General features: G+C 33.6%; 2 protein-coding genes across 2 annotated transcripts; both read right to left on the bottom strand.

The window, feature by feature from the left end:
* Window positions 1–135: 135 nt before the first annotated feature.
* LOC140864768 (mitogen-activated protein kinase homolog MMK1-like) lies at window positions 136–5,711 on the bottom strand. The gene is made up of 6 exons (XM_073269114.1): window positions 5,503–5,711; window positions 5,284–5,413; window positions 2,584–2,721; window positions 1,269–1,601; window positions 667–847; window positions 136–426 (listed from the first exon to the last, which is right to left on the bottom strand). The coding sequence occupies exons 1-6, from the start codon at window positions 5,709–5,711 to the stop codon at window positions 251–253; spliced, it is 1,167 nt and encodes a 388-aa protein (XP_073125215.1). The 3' UTR covers window positions 136–250.
* Window positions 5,712–10,639: 4,928 nt separating this feature from the next.
* LOC140864767 (nitrate reductase [NADH] 1-like) lies at window positions 10,640–15,092 on the bottom strand. The gene is made up of 4 exons (XM_073269113.1): window positions 13,967–15,092; window positions 13,527–13,667; window positions 12,284–12,516; window positions 10,640–12,189 (listed from the first exon to the last, which is right to left on the bottom strand). The coding sequence occupies exons 1-4, from the start codon at window positions 14,991–14,993 to the stop codon at window positions 10,855–10,857; spliced, it is 2,736 nt and encodes a 911-aa protein (XP_073125214.1). The 5' UTR covers window positions 14,994–15,092; the 3' UTR covers window positions 10,640–10,854.
* Window positions 15,093–22,587: the final 7,495 nt, after the last annotated feature.

The following is a 22,587-nucleotide window of genomic DNA, read 5'->3' as shown; positions in this document are numbered from 1 at the left end:
TCCACTTTCAATAGGCAGGGTAGCCTAATAATCTCACAACAGTTTAAAAGACTTTCAAATATATTCGAGTTCAATTGTTCCTCATATGTATTTATTGCTAAGGCGGCATCCAGGCTTCGGATGAGCTATAATATGCACATTAAATTCACAGATATCGCAAGAACGGCATTGGCATTACTTGCGAAGAATGTGAATCACGTTTTTTTTTTATGGTTGGTTTTCCATTCTTTTTCAAGGAATGGTTGTTTGTTTAGATGTTCTGACACTGCGGATTGCATGCAATCGCCTCCTGGTAGATCATCTCCTTTATCTGCTCTTCAGTCAAGTCTTTCTGCTCAAAATCGTCGTTAAAGGGCTTTGTGCAAACAGGCTCATCGTCGATGTCATGTAGAGACTTCAAGTATGGATGTTTCAATGCATTTTCAACTGGAATCCGCAACAAATACACACGCACGTCACAGAAATTTGATTACACTAATAAGATATAAATTGACAATCTGCGGAAGGATTAATAGAACAGACCAATATCTGATAAAGAACCATATCATAGGATACCATTCTCCCAAATTTAAAGAGATGGTATTTGGAACTACAGACAAATGATTTAACTTTATATCTGATCAAGGAAATGCTGCTCAGGTTGTCACAGAGGAGAGAGTTCCATACCTGTAATCCTTTTTCTAGGATCAAAAGCCAGCATCTTCTCGACGAGATCAAGAGCCAGCGGGGGTACATGAGGAAACTTTTCAGCAAATGATTGTCGTTTATATGGTGGGAGTTTCCTGATGTATTTTTTTCCGTTTTCGTGAAAGGATTCCAGATCGGACTCTGAAGGGGTGCCGATCAGCTGAAAAGCAAGGAAGTTCCATATCAACGCTGGGACTTGGTATCGTGTTCATAGCATTGCAATACATCACAATAAACACAATAAATGAAAGGAAATAGTGCATTTGTTTTACTATAGAGTTGCAGAATCAACTCAAGCACAAAACTACCAATATCAAAGTAATTTCCTTAGTCTTCACTCTCTGTTTCAAGTTCAAATAAGATAAACTTAAAACATGTAGATTTGCGTCGCCATAATCCAGGAGTTGCATCTAATTCCTCTTGTGGAGATTTTTCAGCAAAAGAGAATGTAACACATAAAGTATTGGCATGCTTATAGCTGATATTCTTTGAAACAAAACAGATAGAAAGCTTAGAACATTTTAATTGTCTTTGTTATTTGAAATTCAAATAGTACAATGAAAACAAAGGGAGACGCACACCTCCATGAGCAGACGTAACTGATGCACTTGATCTCTTCCAGGAAACAATGGCTTACGATTCACCATTTCCATATAAATGCAACCCACTGACCACACATCAATAGCCGAAGTATAACCATGTGAATTTAACAAAAGCTCTGGTGCACGATACCACCTTGTGACAACATATTCTGTCATGAAATCAGTTTCAGATGTAACACGGGCCAATCCAAAATCGCATATCTTTAGATCACAATTCGTATTCAAGATAAGATTGCTGGGCTTCATGTCCCTGTGCAGAACCTTCGCCGAGTGTACATACTTCAACCCACGAAGGATCTGATACAAGAAATACTGCACCCAACAGTATATATGGTTACTCTCACATAACAAATACAGTGGAGAAGCATGTTTTGGCAACAAATGGCAGATAAATAACAACATATACAATCCAGTTCATATAGAAGCAATTAAACATATGGAAGAGACCTATTTGACAATTTCGACTCAGCCCCAATGGCATAGAGAATATGCCACAAGTACAAAGGCTGAGATATTAGAAGGTCACATAAACATAAACAACTAAACATTCTATTGGATCATCTATTCATGCAGAATCTTTCCAAAGAAATTTTTTGGATTCGCCTGTTCTTACCTCCTGACACGATCATATTCACAACAAATCTCTCCTCAAAACACTGCGTCGACTCTGGCCTAACATCTCAAGATTTAAATTATGTTGGAAAATTATTGCAACCAATATTACGATATCAACCCACAGCTAAATCGTGTTACCTGACAACTTTATATCCTACATAACTGTCACGAGCAGATATGTTCATCAATCGTCTTATATCTAATTTCCCTTGGCTCTCATTGAGTAAATGCTAATGTCAAATTAACTAGAACTGTTGATAGGTGACTCAATTTTGAATGCACAAGAGTGTGTGTGTGCGAGAGAGAGATCCCCTTATCTGCACTTGACTTATCTGGTTGTCGTATGACCACCATGTTTTTTGAACATGAGAAAGCATACCACTTCAATGAACAAGATTCTTCAAACTACAAGGATTTTCCATTGACTACAAGTTTTTTAAAATTAAGAAATAAAAGCGTCCGCCAGAATTAAGCCAGTGTCAATCACAACAATAATTTATAGGTAGTCCAGATAAGTCATGAAACATAAAAGGCCTGGCCAGTTTGATACAGATCAACAGAGAAAATTTCGTGGTTTGGCACAAAGACAAAGACAAAGACAAAGAACCTGAATTATACACTCAAAGATGCAGCAACTTAGTCCTCTTTACATTTTCAAGTTCGTGCTTTAGAAACAAACCTGGCGATGCTGCTCCGACAAGGCTTGATTAGAATGGATAATTTGATGGAGATCAGTGTCCATAAGTTCATACACAAGATAGACATCATTAAATGTTCCCCTCTGCGGGGGAGGAATTATATCTCTAATCGCCACAACCTGCAACATATAAATTCGCATAAATACCGTATGGCATGTGTTTTAATGAATAAATCATTGTGTCAATAATATTATGAAGATGCATGTATCATCACGAAACACGATGTAGATTACACAAATTAGATGGCACGTGATGTGCTGCGAATATTTTACCAATCACATCCTCCTTTATTATTTTTTTTACAAAATTAACGGTTATTTGGGACCCTAGGAAAGTTCAAAGTCGACTAAGATTATTCAATTTCTTAATCCATTTGTCGTTCTAAGGCTACAATACAAAAATAAAGGTAGAAAACGAGCAAAAACGGTTCTTAAAGGATTAGAGGACAGAGTAGCACAACAGATTACTTAATTTGTCGAGCCAAGCAACTTCCTTATGCTCTGAGAAACCATGAGCCGAATAACTCCCTTGAGCTCCAAGAAACCAAAAACACACTCGGTAAAGCTTGCGATCATCCTCTCAAATGATATAACCAAATAAGATATACTCTATATAGCGCATTGCACGATAACACAAGCTACAACTGAACTATAAAATGTGCGGTCAGTGCCCCCTCACGCCCAAAACAAAACATCATAAAAAAATGAAAGAAATGTTAACAATTACGCGCATTTATTTCGTTTCATAGTTACTTGTATCGACTATTTGTAATCAACTTTGGACAAAAATCTTGATGCATTACAAAGTTGTTTCCGTTATCTGCCAATGTATAATTCCATAAAATTAAATGAATTTGGCAACCATAACCTACCTGTTCATCATTTTCTCTTTCAGCCACAATAAGGTACAAGATGATTAAAATAAGAGTTAGCCTCAGAGAGACACACATACATATACATTTGTGCATGTATGGAATACTTCCCCCAAAACTAAGATCACCGTTCTTGAAATTTAGAGAAGTTTGTTTAACCATGCATTAGGGACGACTTCACAAGTACATAAATAATCTGATCGCAGCTCATGTTTCCAATTTTGATCATTGTCGCTCATGAATAAGTAATAGTTAATATTGATCAAATCGATTCTGCATCTGCCACCCAAATATTATGTCTTCCAACTGTCTCGGACAAAACTCGATTCTTCTATCTATTTCACATATAAATAATATGTTATCGTGATATTAATACTAAGCATTTTCAAATGTAAGACATAAAAAAATTTCACAAGAAATTACGACTCCGACGGTAAATTCTTAAAATATGCAAGTTGAACAGTAAGAAAATAATCACATGTGCTCATCAATTCATGCAAAAACAATGAAGTCCGTAAGCAGCATGTACTCTACATGAGATTCGGATTTCCGTTCAAATTAGCACTTCATTAACAGCACCTTAGATATTTGCTGTGTAAGTTTCAATTTACTTCATGTTGGAGGCTGAGATTATAGATCTATTGGTTCATGCACGTAAACGAATTGCCTATTAAAAGGAGATCTCTGTTTGTAAAGATTAAATTTTAGAGTTTGCAATTTATATAAAATCTACTATTATCATGGATTTTTATGTTTGCAAGTCAGACTAACTCAGAGAAATCATACAGTGCCATTGCTCGAGTTTCCTCCTCGCTGTCAAATATGTCCTTTACTCTTGTGTGAAATAATCATTGCAATTGAGTGATAGAAGAACGAAAGGTTGATCTCTGTGATAAACGTCGCGTGTGAAACAAATATTCAGATCATGAATATCAATTCGTAATTAACATTAGACTTCCAGATTCTTAGATGACTCTATAAAAACCTCTAGATTCCTCGCGATACTTGTTTGCTGATAGGATATCACTCTAGGAAGAGTATATCAAATAAAAAACTTAAATGAATAAAATCATATATTTTTCCTTCATAGAACTATTAGCAGAATCATTCCCACAAAAGTAATTTCCAATGAGTGCACACACATCAAACTGTTTCACAACAATTCCATTTCCTATTTTATCGAAATGTTAGCCATAGGATATTAAATAAATCAGTATTCGCAATCCATGTATGAATGAATCTATTTGATGGTTAAACAAGACAATTAATTTACTCATTCAATCACAGACAAAAAAAAAATTGTAACTAATCGAGTACGTAGAACAAAGTCCCAACTTTCGGCTCTCGTGCACTACCATCAACACCATTCTGGATATACTCTAACATGGCTTAACAATCAACCAGATGTAATGCACATAAACAGAACAAAATAATTGAAATAATGAATTTTGAGAAGCTTTAAAAATTTCACACTCAATCCAGCCAACAAATATACAAACAAATCGTCAGAAATTTCCAATCTTAGAAAAAATGTTCATGATCTTCTTGTTATACAAATTAACTGATGACCCATTAAAGTGGCCAAAGAAAGATTAAAACTTGCAATAAAAAAACGAAAGAAAGATCAAACGAAAACTCGATAAACCCAAGAAAATACTCGAGTGAACAAAAAATAAAGAACAAATGGCTTCCTGATCCACAATTCCGCTACCAAGGAGAATGGTGTTTAATGTAAAAATAGCTAGCTACTACATACAATGCACATGCCAAACGCAAAAACATATTTACGCATAGAAATAATTCCACTGACGTTTTCATGTTCCATGTGGCGCAGAATCTTGATCTCCCGTAGAGTCCTCTTCGCGTCGATTTTATTAGCAAAAGCATTCGCTATCTTTTTTATAGCCACCAGCTGGTTCGTCTCCGAATTCACAGCCGAACTTTACAACCCCACAAAGAACAAAATTCAACACTCCATTAACGATGTAAGAATGTTATTTTAGCAGAATAAGCCCAAAAAAATTATTACCAGACGACCCCGTATGCCCCTTTACCGATGGGCGCTATAGGGGGCTTGTACTTCGCGGTCACCTCGAAGAAGTTACCCAAGATGTTATACTGGAGGAATCTACCGCCATGGGTCGGCGTGGGCGGTGCGGGTTCGGCGGCGGGAGAAGGCGGAGGTGGCGGCTGCTCCGCCGGCGCCGGAGTTTCCGGAGGCAGCGGGTCACTGTTCATTTTTTTCTGGTGATTCTTGTTAGTAACTGTACAACAAAACGAAACACACGAGTGTGTGTGTATGTATGTATTTCTCCCTCTCCCTCGTTTTGTGTCAAGTGTGTATGCAGACTCGTGGGACCCACTTCTTTCTTTTTAAGAAAATCTGATTATTTTTTTTCAAGATTTTGTTAATATCCAGCAAATATTTATTTTATATACTATTTTCACACTCTAAAATATTATAATAACGGTAACCTTTATTATTGTTATTATTATTATCATCTTTTTCCAAATTAAAATAATAAATGTATTTAATGCTTAATGATAACTAATAATTAATTAATAGGTGAGTATTGAGAAAATCCAGTGGGAATGCGGCTGCGCTGTCCCAATGCGTACATATAGATTTTGTTATGACCCACTCAGCTGACGGGGCACGGGCCGCACGGCTATATTTTTTAAAATATATATATACGAGGCCTCATAATTTATAATAATGAAATATTTATTTTTAAATATATATATATATATATATATATATATATATATAATTGGTAGAAATAGAATAACAGTGTTAAAGAATAAATTTGTAGTACTATTCCAATATAAACATTAAAACACAAAACAACATCAAAGTGGATTTTGATTTAGATAATATTAAAAGTGAGATTCTATTTTCGAAATTTATAAAATATGATGATGACATGAATATGATTTATCATTAAATTTCTCCGAATTCGGTCGTGAATTAGAATTCACATTTTGAACAATATTTGGTAAATATCTATAAATTGATTTGGTAAACCTGAATCTTGTTATATATCAACCAATGTCAGGCGATGGCATTCGATTTAGATATGATGGATTTCATTTTTGGTCTCGAGAATTCTAAATAATTTTATTCTCCTAAACTCGGTCTGGATAAATACTTATATATAAAAAAAAAATTGTAAAGTGTTTTTACAATTTCTTTTATAAAATATTTCAAAAGTTGTTTTAAGAATATATATAAGTTGGATAATTATTCTTAAAAAATATTTGTATAGTTGAAAATATGTTTGAAGTTGAACATTTATTTTAAAAACAGAATTTATAGTTTAAATTTTAGACAACTATTTTATAAAAACATTTCAATCTCTTTTGACCTATTTTTTTAATTCTAAAAACATCAAAAAGAAAATCTTAACTGTTCTTTAGAAATTATAATATGAGAACAAATTTTTTTAAAAAAAATAATAAAATAACAAAAATCTTTTTCAGACACATTTTTAAGTTTTATTCAATTGTAATACACTAAAAACATTTTTAAAATATTTTTCTGACATCCCAATAAAAAAAAAAATTCAACAATTTTTTTTTTTTTTGGAAAAGAACACCTTGTACTTATTAAAATGAAATGATTTTAAAGATTTTTTTTTATTTTTCAACTAGTTAATTAATATATATATTATACAAATACATGAATTCAAAATTCTTAATCAAATGTTGCTAAAAAAAAAAAAAAGAACATTTGTTCACGTATGAACCGTGTAGGAGAACTGGGTCGTGTCCCTAAGAAAATTCTATACGAGCTTTCCAATTTGGGTTTCTTTATGCTTATTGGGGCTTCAATTGGGCTAACACAGTTTTCAAATTTTAAAAAGGCCCAATAAATTAATGAAAGTCCATCAATCCATTTTGGAATATAATGAGCCAGTCCAATACAGTTATCCGAGCTTGTTATTTATTCTTCAGATATTTCGATTTGGCCCAATGAAATAAAAGGCTAATTATAATCACCAAATAAAAATTAATTTATATCGAGTTTTTTTTAAAAAAAATTATGAAACCGTCTAAATTATTAATTTTGTGGCATGGATCTGTTATTCTATTTGAGATATGAAAAGTATTATTATTAATATTATTATTATTATTCTTTAATAAAAATATTACTTTTTACTCGTCGGTTATGTGAGATCGTTTCAGAGAAGGTTTATCCGAATTTACTATTTTACATATTGTTAAAACTTTGATTCCATCAAAACCTAATTCTTTTCAACATCACCAACTTGTGATTTCGATTTTAAGTAAAGAAAATACGTGAAATAGTCAATATTTTGGAATCTGGATGGATTGAAAAAATGAAAAAGAAAATAAAGAAACAATAGAAAAATTGATAACTCGTAATTAATATAGTTTTAAATTGCAAAGTCAAACAGAATTTAATTACGATATCGAAAAATTAAAGGGAATATGACTAGAAAAAGAAGTTTGTATAACATGGCACTCCATTTCCCAAAGTCACTTGCTAAAATAATAAAATCAGTATGCAACTTGGCAGCAGAGACCAACTTGTACTCTACTTGTAGTTTTAAGACAAAAGAGTAAAACAAAAAAAAAATCATGCTTGCAAAATCCAATGACTTCGGAGGAATATTCCAAGTGGTTTGTAAAATAAACAATAAAAAAAAACTATTTAGTACCAATTCAATGGATAACCCTACCAACCAACCATGTTATTATATATTATTATTCTTTAATAATTAATTATTTTATTTTGCATCGGGGCTTATGACTCACGATCCATGTTACCCTCATTTAACTTCTCATTAGAAAAGTGATAGCTAATATTCGATCGAGATGCAATCTAATTATAAAGAATAATGTGTTTTTGAAGTTATTTAAAAAAGTATTCAAAGATTAATCGTGGTTGGGTTTAAGATAATTATAATAATTTATTTGAAATAGAAATACTAATAATTAATTTATAGTTGAGTCCAAATTCAGATTAAATTGATGATGTCTTGCATTATTATTTTTTAAATAAAGCTGTATAAAAAGGTATAGAAAATACATTGAAATGAAATGTACGGTCGGACTTGGTTTTCAAGCCTCGAGTCTTTGACTATTTATTAAGAGACCGACACGCAAAAGAATTACGGATTATTTTAACATATAATATTTGTTTAATTCGTGTGAGTGTTGGCAACTTGACACAGCCTGGCAAGTGAATTAGACGTTAATCAAAGTCTAATTATCAAGTACAACTTCTTTCATGAATTAAGCATACTAATTCAAAACAAATACAATACATGTATAATATGGAAATTCAAAATTCGGTTACTGTAGAAATATAATATTCATAACTTTGGAGAAATGAAAGAGATTAAACGCTTTATAAATTTCAAATTTCGCTCATATGTACCTTAAAGTCAAGTGCAATGACGATGGATGAGATAACTGCGTGAAAATTTGGTTGTATTGTGAATGAACATCGTTGCCCTTTGATGTGAAATAAAACAAACAGGCCGTGGTCAACAAATAAATTTCGCATTAATTTTTTCCTACCAAATCTTCCCGTACACGTATCCTGTGAATCAAAAAAACTCACGTAAATTGTTTCACAGTTCAATTTTATGAGATGAATATTTTATTTAAATCACTTATGAAAAAACATTATTTTTTTATTGTAAATATGGACAATTGGACATAGTTTATCGTATGATCACAAGAGACCTATACTTTACAAAACACTCATGTTTGTTTAATTGGCAAATCATGAATATGAACATGTGGGGTGGCACGAGTATAGGAACCATATATAGATCGAGAAAACTAGGCTTGGGGTACAGCAATAATAAAGACATATTTTCGCAAAAGAAAGATGTTGAATCTTTGTCTATGTTGTATAGCGGAAGTAACAATCTCTGTGTAGTTTTCAAAATATATTCACATTAAAATAAAAGAAATAGCTATAAATCTCACATATTTGTTTTTTTACTTTTCATGCAAGAATTTCAGTTTACTCTCGGAGTAAAACAGATGAATCTTAAACGAAAACCAAAATTTTCCAAGATTGCATGTATCTATACAAATAGTGGTGTGGAATAAGACAAAAAAGAAAAAAAGAAAGGACAAGGGGTCAAGGCGGATTGTGGTGCGGAGAATAGGTTGGATGGCCTTTGCCTGTTTAATTGGAAATTGGCCATTTTTTATGCGACTTTCGGAGGCCACAGCAGCCAACGACCATATATAGATTCCCTTTGGATTTTTGCTCCTTTAATTTAATTTAATTTAATTTCCTCTCCTGTTCGTGTTATCAACCTTTTACCCAAAATTAAAATACACTTTGTCTAAATATTGTCAGATATTTTGGAGCTTCGCGGGTCCCTCATTGCACAATAATATATATATATATATATATATATATATATATATATATATATATATATATATATATATAATCTTGTTCCCCTGTGCAGAAATTTTGTGTGCACCCCATGATGTTCGCGTGAATATCTAAGATTCAGATGTTCGCGTGAATATCACGCGGTACACACAAAATCTATGCACACTGGTGTACAGTGGATCATTATTTTATATATATATATATGTATATATATGTATATATATATGTATATGTATATGAATCTTGCTCAAGTACTTAATTCTAAAAAAAAATTATTCTTGCTCAATTTCATATTTAACATTTTGAAATCATCAAAGGTATATATGCAATATGAGAACAAAGGATTAACAGTAATATAATCTAACGTGACAGAATATTTATATTGCATGTATATTTGTTAAATAAGTTTACTTTTAGAAATTTTATTGTTATAGCAAAAATTACAAAATATTAATATTTTCGTGGGGGAAATATCAATTGGGTGCTATGTATGTGTGTGTGTCACATGCAATAAGACATGGATGCAATTCGGTTCTCTTTAACATCAACTTGTATTAATTTATTATTATCAATCCTTTAACTCGGTGATATAATTTATGGTAATGTTTGCATATGTTTATTTATAATCTTTTTTCAAAAAACTGCATGTATATTTTATAGTTACCAATCAATTAAGTCGCGCATTTTATTAAGATTTGAATCGTAAGTGTGATTGAGAAAAGGACTGAACTCCAATATATATCTCAAAGAGAAATATCTTTGATTGCGACCAAGGAAATAAAAAGAAAAATTGGTACAATTGCATCACTATTATTACGTTTACACCGTACCAATTTGATCATCCAAAGATGATAAAAAAAAAAAAACTAAAAATATCTATCGTAATTCTTGTCCAAAGAATAATATTAACAACTAGCATCACATGCATTTTCAAGAAAACACAAGCTTGGTTATTTACAAAGTCCGTTTATTATAGTTTCCAATCTCTTCTAATTAAAACACCAACAAATTCTCCTTGATATCATACCCCATCTTCTCCAAGTTGGGATTCACCGCAAACTGCAGCATCGGAGGCGGCCCGCAGGCCAACGCCAGAGTGTTTTCCGGCCCCGGAATATGTTCTCTCAATATGCTCTCTGTTACAAATCCCAAACTATATTTCCACCCTTCCTGCACGCTCTCCTGCACTACGTACCACACTTTAACCCTGTTTGGATATTTCTCCGCCCACTCATCCAGCTCGTCTCTCAGCAAGATGTCATCCTCCGTTCGATTCGCGTACACCACGTACATCTCTGTTTCATCCTCAGCATCCTTCAGAATCGCCTGCATGACTTGATAGATAGGGGTGATTCCAGTTCCACCCGCGATCATCGCGAGTTTCTTAGTGGACTTTTGCTTGCCATGCGCCGTGAAAACCCCTTTTCCGAGGTATTCGATGTGCCCTAAAGGCCCTTTCACGTCGATGAATGAACCCAAAGTCAGGGAATCCAGATGCTGCGACATTAACCCGCCGTTGGGGAATTTTGGATGCATCCCTTTGAAGTAAATCTTGACGACGAGCTCAAAATATCCGATTGCTTCGACCCCGCTCGATGGGGTGTACGCTCGCATGCAAAGCTTTTCATCGACGGTGGCACATACAAAAATGTGTTTCCCCACTGGTAAACCGAGCACATGCTCTTCGTTCGGCAGTGCGAACCGGAACAGTCTCACGTCGTGGGAGATGGAAGTTTTCTCCACGAGTTTGCATGGAATTTTTTCACGTGGCACAAGAGCCACACCTCTAAGCAGCGGCGTCAATTCTTTGATCGTGGTGAGTGGCAGGATGCCACCGCTGCTGGGGCCGTGGACCGAGTTATTCGGCGACGAATCAGCCGAGGCATAGCCGGTCTTGATCAACTCCCCTATCCTATAATCTTCAAGCATCTTCTTCGCTTTATCGGAATGTATGGCGTCGAATTCTTCCGTGCAGTCCATTCCAGCATTGATGAGAATGCTGTCCGTGCCTCCAGGATGATCTTTGAGGAAACGGGTGCAGTCATAGACATGGCCATGCACGATGATCCAGGCCGAATCGGCGGAGTTATGTTTCTTAACCTCAGACATGGATAGCATAGTGGAGGTTGTGTTCATGAATGGGGAGGACACACTCTTCTTCAAAGATGGATTTTCGTTCGACGATTTTTCGAGGTGGCGCTCCTTCGCCATCCATCCGCCGGGTTGGTTACCCGGTTGAGTTGGGTGCTCGAAAACGATCCCGATCTCCCCCCTGTGTGGCTTGCACATGTTGGTTTTAATTCGGAACCAACAGTTGTTCATCATACCCTGAACCAAGAAAATATAATAATTAGACGCATATGCATGATGGAACTATATATTGTTGTTACATACAGATTAACTGTATAATCTGTATACATACCATGACATTCCAAATAAGTTTCTCAGGCTGCGTGTTGAGTGTCTCGTCCCAAGCCCGGACCGCGATTTCCTTGGCTCCGAGAAGGTCGAGCACCTCGACCTCGAGCGACCAGAAGCACCAACACCAGTATTTACCGTACTTGTTAGGCTTCTCAGGGTGGTCCAACACGCAAACTTGCCATGTTTCACCGCCATCCATAGTCACCTCCACTCTTGTCACTTTCTTCCCACCACCTATTTCATTTAATTCCAAATTAATTCCCCACATACATCTTCATCAAGAAAAAGTGGCTTCAATAATTTCATGTTGACAAAAAAAAAAATTTCTATATAGGCTCATAAAAGTCAAGATCTATGCATGCCAACCTAAATTTCATTATCTGTCTTTTGAAATTCGACAGAAAAAAATATAGTGAAAATCACACATTTTTTTTTTATCCAATTAAACGACTTTTTAATCACTAGATCTAATAATTCATCTTATATATATGTAATGATATACAAATAATACAGAAGAAAACCCAGACAGTGTAATAAAAGTTTCCATTTATTTAATGTGCAATTTATTCCGTCACATATAGCTGTAAAGTATGACCCTAAGATGCTGGAAAGGTGAATATAAATACTAGTCAAATCTGATGGTCACTATCTATGAATATTCTCGTACACTCCCTACGTAGCAGTTGCTTAATCAATTCTTGTGCCGAAAGAGTGGATTCCACACATTTAAACAAATATCAAGTGTCCCATTTTTAAAACCCACTTGGAAACTATGTGCAACGCACCTAGGTTCGATTTCTTGTCATTAAAAAATAAACACGTCTTTTTTCAAATTTTTATTACCCAATGGGAACTACTGGCAACGCACCCTGGTTTTGATTCTTTTGAAAATAAATCTTTTTTTTTATTTTTTTCTTCTCGTCAAACAAAAGTATTAAATATTCCAAACATATTGACAATTAATTAATAACACTAATAAAATAAAGTTGTCTCATGCAATTATAGATGACGAAGTGTTGGACTATGTGTATGCTCGTGGCTTTGCCAGTGGGTTTTTGCAGTAACAGGCGAAAACAAACAGAAACCAGAGTCTAGTTGAATCATCGCTATCTATAATCTACGTATACATTTTTGCAGCACAAATGGTAAATAAATTGAACTTATTTTGTTTCCTACATTACATTCAAAATAGTACTTTTGAAATAAATAATAATAATAATAATAATATACGAAGCATCTCATACCGGAATATGCGTATCCCCTTAACGTGTAAGGCCTCTGAGTCGTCCACGAGTTGATGGGTAGGATTTCCTCGTGGCACGGTGTTGTAATCACAGAGTTTATGTTCAGATCATTGATTATGTACTCGGGCTTGTACCACCAAGCTGCAAACATAAATTCAAATATTTATCATATGATGCGATATTTATGTTTATTTGCAATCGTATAAATATTTATCATGTGACGATATTTTTGGTCGAAGCAAAGTTGCTGTATTATATTTAATGCGACGAGATGATACTGGTGGGCAGTATAACAGAAAATTACGTGTAAAGTTTGTTTTTTTGATAACTGACTTATATCAAACCATTATCTTTTTTTTTTTCCAAATTATTTTTCATGGTTCATATAAAAACCTGGGAAATTATTAATAATAATATTCCACAAATAAAAAAAAAAATACCTTCTGAATTAGCGAGTTCAGCGTCAACATGAGAAGGAAGAACTCTGTTATCCTTATAATGATAATAATTATCAGACTCCTTCGGAGTAACAACGATACGCTTCAACCATTTCACCATTCTTCCACCGATAAATCCGGGAATTATCATTCTCACGGGATACCCATGATCCGGAGCCAATCTTTCGCCGTTCTGCATGTAAGCCAATATGATATCCCTCGCCGGATCCATGGCGAGTTCCTTTCTTAAACTAGTTCCGTACTTAGATCCGCCGCCGCCGGGCAAATCCTCCGCCCCTTCGAAACAGACGTTGAGCGCGCCTTTTTTCTTGCTGAAAATCCCACAGCGTTTCAGGATGGCGCGTAGAGGCACGCCCCGCCACACGGAGGTGGAGACGCCAGCCGCTCCCCAGTTGAAGCCTATGGTTTGTTTGACCATGTTTTGTTCTTTGCGTCGGTTCCCGGCGCAGACCAGCGTGACCGGGAGTTCCCTGCTGCGGAACTCGGTTTCCAGCTGGTGCATGGTGAGCCGCATCGGTTTTTTGACCAGACCGGTGACTTCGACCGTCCATTCCTCCCAGGTCGCTTTGGGGACCGCGCCGTGGTTACGGACGTAGTGGAGTGGGACCGGGGTGATGAAGCCGTGGTGCATGAGCCGTGGCAGCGGCGCCTCCGCGTTGAAGGGGTGTTTTCCGGTGAGCCTGACCATGGACGGGTTGCGCTCCACCCAATTATCGGCGGTGAACTCGTCGCGTGAGTCGAGAACCGACGGCTCCAGCTCCACGTTGGCCTTTTTGATATGGAGGCCCCATTCATTTTCGTCGTCATCTTCGTCGCTGGAGGAATAATCGGCTACCAAATTGCCGTTACTCAATGTCATGCCCGAGAAAACGGGTTCCGGCGGCGGCGTAAAGGTGAATCCACGAACCGGGGAGTCGGACCGGCGGTGGGTCGTCGGCACAGGCTTGAAGGGGCGCGGCAGGCCCGGTTCAAGTGTGGTGAATTGCCGGTTCTCGACGGAGGCCGCCATGTGGGGGAACAGAGAAGGGAGAGAGAAATTTGTTCTACTTCTCTCACAACTTTACCCTTTTTTATATGGTTTATTTTTATTTTTATTTTCAATTGAAAGATTTGGAGTTGGATGTGGTCGTTTATATAGAGAGAAAATAGGAACTATTTCTCTTGGAAAATAAAAATAATGCCCAAGCTTTGGGGTAAAAACTAAAAAGGCCCCACATGCATGACCCACTTGCTTTATAGAAAGAGTGATGGGAGACCCTGATTTCAAATATTAATATCATTTATCTTCTTAAAATATATTTTGATTTTATATATTTTTCATTTTCGAAAGCAAATTAAAACAGAACGTACGTCTACACCTATATTTTCATTTTTTTATATTTTTTATTGTTTCTTGAAATTCAACATTGCAAATAAGCTGTCAAACAAAAACATTACAAATATATAATTTATTAACAAAACGAAATGAAATAAGTATAAAATGGTTAAGGAATTTTATAAACGACCACTAAAACATGATGACGTTTTTTAGATTAGCGTGTTTCGGTGGTTGTTCACAAATTCTTGCACATTAGGATACTGAAATCAATACTACATATATATATATATATATATATATATATATATATATATATATATAATATTTGTAGTTAGATGTATGTACTAATTATCGAATTGATATATCATAGAGCTATGTTTACACTGGGCATAGTTTGGTATACATGATAAGGGAGTGATTAATAAATTATCCTCCTACATCATATGTGTGACGCCCGGGGCTGAAGAGGCAGGGAGTGATCGCCGGTGCCAATAGGTTGCACGGACAATGAGCGGCTCCTGGTAGGCTTCTAGGCGGAGGAAGACATGAATGAACCGATCCCGTGCCGGAATGAGAGGGATTCTGAGACTGTGTAGGTATGGGACTACATGTTTGAGGAGGGCTTAAAAGATTTCATATGTACTATTCATATCGATAAGGTGTATCTTCTTTTCGGGAGCTCATCACATAAGAACTCCAAAGTTAAGTGTGCTTGACTTGGGGCAATTATAGGATGGGTGACCCCCTGGAAGTTTTCCAGGGTGCGTGTGAGTGAGGACATAAGCACGCTGAAAAGACCCGTCTTGATACAGTGGGGCGTTACAAATGGTATCAAAGCCGACCTCTTTTAGTACGGTATGGTTCGGGGACGAACCAAGCGGAAGCTGGTGGGCATGTGACTCCCGAGGCTGAAAAGGCAGGGAACAACTAAAAAAATACTACAAAAAGATTCGTTATGCTTGCACGAGTCTTTTCAGCGTGCTTCACTTGGGGCAATTATAGGATGGGTGACCCCCTGAGAAGTTTTTCAAGGTGCGTGTGAGTGAGGACATAAGCACGCTGAAAAGACCCGTCTTGATACAGTGGGGCGTTACAATATGCTTGGTATATTTTTAAAAAGCTCATGATAAGTCAATTAACCTTTGATAAATGATTTGACAAGAGGACTATGTATCCCTTTAATTTGGCGTGATAAATTTGATACAACTAAAAAAATACTACAAAAAGACATGATTACCCTCCACATATTAAAACATTTAAACTCTAAACACGCCTCATTGTCCTCCACATTACGGTAGGTTAATTTTGTCATTAAAATCGAACATATAAATTTAATCACTCTTATTAAAATCATACCAAGCATTCACTATTGTATCCTATCATTTTACTTAGCCTTAATTTATCCTTATATTATATATCTTATACTTATCCTATCATATGTACCAAACTATGTCTAGGTCTATTGTTATCATATGGCTAAAAAATGTAACAGATTTCGGATTTGAGATTCTATAAGTTATATTTTCATTTTTTTTAAAAAAAGAAATAAGTTGTTTGAGAAATACGATCACACTACAAGATCTTCTCATGAATTTTCGAATCGTGGATTAGGTTTATCTAGTAAATAGACAGGTATTAGTGTTTTTTTTTTTTTTTAGCAAAGAAAGGTATTAGTTTAAGAAGGTTATTTTACGATATGTAATTATTTTCGAATGCGGATGCGATGCATTGAGTAAAAACCAGTTTTAACAAAAAGTGTAGATTTTATACGTATGATCGGATTCATATTATATGAATCCGAAAAAATAACAAATTAATTCATGTTATAAATTACAGGTTTCGCATCCTTCTTGTTAACCAACATTCTCGCCATGCATGCACAGATTTTTTTTCACATTAATTATGATTCAGAAGAGTAAACCAGAGCCAAATCATCGATAATTTTTTTTTATCTTTTTCGTATCAATTCATATATTGTTTGGTTTTATGAGATGAATGAAGTATGTGTATGAATGTGATAAAATATTGATGAGTACGTAAAATATAAAGATGAATAATATGTTTTTTTTTTATGTTTTTAATTTTGTAAGATTATTATGTTTATTATCTATACTATTAATAAAGGGAGAGAGTCTACTATTAATAAAGGGAGAGAGCCTAATAATAACTACTTTTGGTGAAACTTTTTTTAATATTCCAAATATACCCTTAATTTGTTGTGGCTTTTGTTTTATTAATTCAAATTTGATTTACTTTTTTAATTTATTTATTTAAACTTTATTTTATTTTATTTAGTCAAAGAATGTTTAATGTGTTCCGCCACAATTATAAATAATTATATAATCATATTTGTTTATTAAAAAAATCGTTCATCTTTTATATTTTGTGTACACACATCGCGTATGCCAAAGTTACTAGCATTATATAATGTCTTAAATGTTCATGCATGTCAATTGCAAACAATTATAAAAAAAATGCTATATTTGTAGAATTCCACCCGCATCAAGTCTCATCCAACCGTATGCACTGACATCAAAGGTCATTAGATGTATTTAAATTAAAGTTAACAAAAATGAGACAAATATGAGATGAAAAATTGTGTCTCATCTCATTTTTATTTATTGTACCAAACGATACTGATATTTAAAAAAATATTTTATTACTTTTTTTATTTTTTGTCTTTTTTTTTGGGTAATAATTATCATATAACTTTAATAGTAAAACTATATAAAAGTGTGTGTAGTAGTAATAATAATTATTACCGTAAAAAAAATATTATTATTATAAATAAATAAATAAATAAACATCCGCGGGTTTGTACATGTAAGAGAGAACTCGTGGCATTATTCTGTCACACACAAAGCTTACTCTACTTTCTCTGCCTACACAAATCGAAATCACATTCTGCTATTAACACGCGTACACCATAAATTTTTGCTGGGAGCGAAAATATAATAATTTATGATTTTTTACTTTTAGGTAGTAACTTTTTATTTTATTTTATTTTATTTTATTTATATAGAAACTTCGTGACCCCTGCGGGTGGTGAAATCTGGTCTAGATGAAAACTTCCCCAGATTGCTATTGTAGATGATAACGAAATACGCCCAACGTTGCATGTGGTTTTAAAATTCGATTTTTAATCATTATTTTTTTTTTATTTAAAATGTATAACCAATATATTTTAACAAAAAGTTTTTAATTTATCTTATGCATGCATTTGATTATTTTCTATGATTTATATAATATTTATTTTGCTTTGATATTCCTATGGGCCGGGATTTACTTGCTCTTTTTCCTTTTCGAAATATCTGCCTCCGTGTGCGTGTTCCTTGCATAATGTATGGGGAACTTTCTCGTATATGATAATAATTACATGCATATGTTATCAAGGTGATTAATTCTATGTTATACCAGTTAAATGTTTTTGATATAGTGTTTTTTTGCAAGACGAGTGTTTCTCTCGATTTAGCATAAAACCACGTCATATATTTTAGATCTGAAGAGAAAACAAGTGAATGCATAACAGTAATCATAATTTTAGGAATCGAACAGTATTAAAAACTTGAAATTAGGAATACGACTATAGAATTGTTTGAAAAATGTTGGACTTTGGAGGAGCGTAATTATTATCATTATTTTTTTTAAAGAAAACGAGGAAACATTTAATTTTGATGAATATGTGAAGGGATATAATGTGAAAAAAGAACAAACAAAACATGAGAAGACAGTGGAAAAATAACCTATGGAGAGAGACGTTCTCTCCTCTGGTGGGGAGTTTTTGCCCTCCCCAGGATTCGAACATGCACTTTCAGGTCTTAAATGCAATGTTCCCTCAATCCTGGTACCATACATAGACATCGATGATTTGATTGACTGATATCTACATTTTGGCAGAATAAAACCTTTTCAATTTCTATATATTGTGTGGGCGTGATATTTTTACACCATTTATTTATACATCAAATAATAATAAAAAAACTTGATTAGTACTAATTAACACATTTCGTGCCCCTAAAAAATCCATATAATTTCGATTGAATCCTTAATTAGACCATCGTCAATTTTTATATTGCAAAAAAAATTGTCTGGTAACAGATATTGTACCTGTTTCAGAGACAAAGATTAAGCAGTCAATTATAACAAATCCAAGATCCCCATACTGAATTATATATATATTATTGGTTGGATTTGGTATTTAATCATAATCATCATGAAATATAATTGGGATTTAAAAAAAAAAGGGGGGTCATCTGAATCGAGTCCATGCCAATATATTATTAAATTAGAAAAATGAAAATAATAATAATAATAATAATATTATTATTATTATTAAATTAGAAAAATGAAAATAATAATAATAATAATAATAATAATAATAATAATAATAATAATAATAATAATAATAATAATAATAATAATAATAATAATAATAATAATAATAATAAAACTAGTTAGGGTCACATTTGAATGTACGTTGTGCATGAGATGTGGCGCCTGGGAAACCCAATCGCCAGTATAATTTTCAAAACATGGGGCGGGGTTAATTTGGAAGCAGACATGAAAGTAAGGGTAAATGTGGAATTTAGGTATATCAAAATTGGAAAGGGGCAGAATTCCAACTGGGCGCGGCGGGTGCGGACGGGGCCGAAGGGGTGGAAATTAAACCTTATTTGGCCCTTTGGTGAATCATGGAGACACTCAAGTATCTGGCCAGGAATCTTTTATCTTCTTCTTTCTATTTTATTTATTTATTTATAATTATATATGTGTATGCATGTATGCATTGTATTTCAGTTTCGTGATCACTAGATATTTTGTCATCTTTATATAAAGGATATGTAGATATTAATAAATCTCACTCTTATTTATACAAAGAGAAACTTTGTGTTGCGTTAAATTCAAGTGGGATCCGTGCATATTAATGACACATTCTATCACGGGATGATCAAAACTAGCATTACTTGCGTGTTATGTACAAATTTGATGTGTTTTATTTATCCAAAACATATGATTATGGGAGACGAGCTCTATTTTCCAGATGACAATAGATTGATCCGAGAATATTCTACGGGATACCAAATATATATTAATGACTATTTTACATGCCTCAAATTACACCAATGAAAAAGATATGAAATTGGTAGCCGTCGGATATGAAAAAGAATGCCTTTTTTCCATTATTTATGTTTATATTTTACAAACTTGATTCGTTACATTGCTAAATTTCAGCATTTTTTAGATGCAAATTTTTGCTTAACATTTCGCATGTCAATATCATGTCAGAATCATATCAACTGATGGTAGACAAATGACTAAAATTCAATTAAAGAAAAACATAAACTAAAATTTAATAACATGATATATATATATATATATTATAGTGAAATAATTTTCAAAATTAATTTTTAGTTCGCCGAGTATAAAAAAATAATATATAGTGAATAAAACCGATCGAAGATGATTATTTGTCGCAAGTCTTGGTTGATATAATTTTGATGTGCAGGAAGAACTATGCAAATTTTGCCGACTTGTCAAATCTTGAAAATGAATGACATCCACGGATTGCTGTGGGGGCGGAAATTCATAGCCTCTCCTCCGTATCAACATGATTGGAACATTAGTATGCCACGGCCTCCTCAAATTTTTGGGATGTGACGTTTTCTTATTCATATTCCACACGAATATTAAATACATGCGAATTAAATTATGTATATTTCTACGGTTATTTATTTATCCATTGAAGGAAGGATATTTGCACTTTTTTTGGCTTTTGACCCTTTTCACACGCGACAACATTTGTTTTTAGAATGATTTTTTTTTTCTTTGTAAACTGTAATTTTATGTTTTCGATTATCAAGTAAAAAATCAAGTATGATTGAGCACTTACACGACAATTTGATTGGCTAGAATTAACACGTCTAGGATTGGCATACCAAACCCAAAATATCGAATTTTTGGGATACCGTATCAAAATTTTTTTGATATACAAACATTTTTTCGGTATACGGAATTATTTTTCGGTATCTATACGGTATTAATATGAATTTTTTCTATATTAAAATTTCAGAATTTCAGCATCGATATCAGCATGAATTTTTTTTATACCGATATTTTTGATACGATATACCGAAAACCCACCCCTAAACACGTCTCTCAACTTGTTAACCTTTTTCATAGGAAATCAATTTCGAGTGGGGAAATGAATGTGCAGAAAATTTGTTCTTATTAAAATATTTTTCACAAGAAAATGAGGGCGATATGTATAAATATATATGGAGTAGATCTTTACTACGATGGTTTCACGTATTGATATTCGTGAGGTAGATCGATCTAACTCATATATATATATATATATATATATATATATATATATATATAATAAAAAATAATAATTTCAATTTAAAAAATAATATTTTTTCGTGTATCGGATCAAATAAAATATTAGTGTCAAAATTAAGTTGTTTTTTATTATATATAGACAGGTAAGGTGGATATTACAATTAATTTGAGATCAATAATCATTTTTTTTTTATTGATTGAGAATATTCAACAGAGAATCTATTCCACCAGCCAAATTAATGTTATTGTTTGCTACGGACTTAGGAATCAATGCACATGTAAAGTTATTTACTATACCTTACTATACTAAACCAATAGATAATTATAAAAACAACTAGAAAATGTGGGTAAAATTGACCCTAGCATCCAAAAACAAATTTTTTTATTTAAAAAAATCTAATTATTTACAATGTTGAGGTTTTGGCAGCAAAAATGATTGAGTGAATAAATGTATAAAGTTAGAGAAATATGTGTGTGTGATGTGTAAATGTGAGAAAACTTATAAAAGAAACGCAAAGAAATTTTCCAAAACAAATTTAATCCCTTCAATGGTCTCCGGTGATTACTCATGTTATACAAGTGATTTATCGGATTATTCCCTAATCCTCTCGCTCAACTCTCATTGAAGTTTCGGAATCACTATCCGTACCACGGTAGATTTCAACCTAGCATATGGGTAATACATCAATGATAGATCTAATGTCTCATGATTTGTCACGTCAGCAATTTATAATTAATTAAGTCTATGTGTAAAAATACGAATCGTTGGATACATGATTTGGGTATTACTCATATGCTAGGATCTCTCTCATCTACTACAACCTACAAATTCAAAGTATGTGTTTGGATATAATTTTTGTAAAATATTTTAGAAAAATATTTGTAAAAAAGTGTTATTTAAATATAGTGTTTAAAAGACACTTGAGAGGTGTTTTTATATGTT

Source organism: Henckelia pumila, chromosome 4 (genome assembly GCF_033568475.1).
Source record: "Henckelia pumila isolate YLH828 chromosome 4, ASM3356847v2, whole genome shotgun sequence".
In the NCBI taxonomy this organism is placed as follows: domain Eukaryota; kingdom Viridiplantae; phylum Streptophyta; class Magnoliopsida; order Lamiales; family Gesneriaceae; genus Henckelia; species Henckelia pumila.
The sequence above is the reverse complement of the archived record's forward strand: the minus strand, read 5'-3'. Positions and strand labels throughout refer to the sequence as shown.

What these genes read in the sequence shown, in the direction of transcription:
- LOC140864768 (XM_073269114.1), bottom strand. Translation starts at nt 5,711, where the DNA reads ATGAACAGTGACCCGCTGCCTCCGGAAACTCCGGCGCCGGCGGAGCAG. An exon ending in GGGGCATACGGGGTCGTCTG is followed by an intron (nt 5,414 to 5,502) that starts GTAATAATTTTT and finishes GGGGTTGTAAAG; the next exon opens with TTCGGCTGTGAATTCGGAGA. An exon ending in GCCACATGGAACATGAAAAC is followed by an intron (nt 2,722 to 5,283) that starts GTCAGTGGAATT and finishes TATATGTTGCAG; the next exon opens with GTTGTGGCGATTAGAGATAT.
- LOC140864767 (XM_073269113.1), bottom strand. Translation starts at nt 14,993, where the DNA reads ATGGCGGCCTCCGTCGAGAACCGGCAATTCACCACACTTGAACCGGGC. An exon ending in AAGGGGATACGCATATTCCG is followed by an intron (nt 12,517 to 13,526) that starts GTATGAGATGCT and finishes TAAATGAAATAG; the next exon opens with GTGGTGGGAAGAAAGTGACA. An exon ending in AACTTATTTGGAATGTCATG is followed by an intron (nt 12,190 to 12,283) that starts GTATGTATACAG and finishes TTCTTGGTTCAG; the next exon opens with GGTATGATGAACAACTGTTG.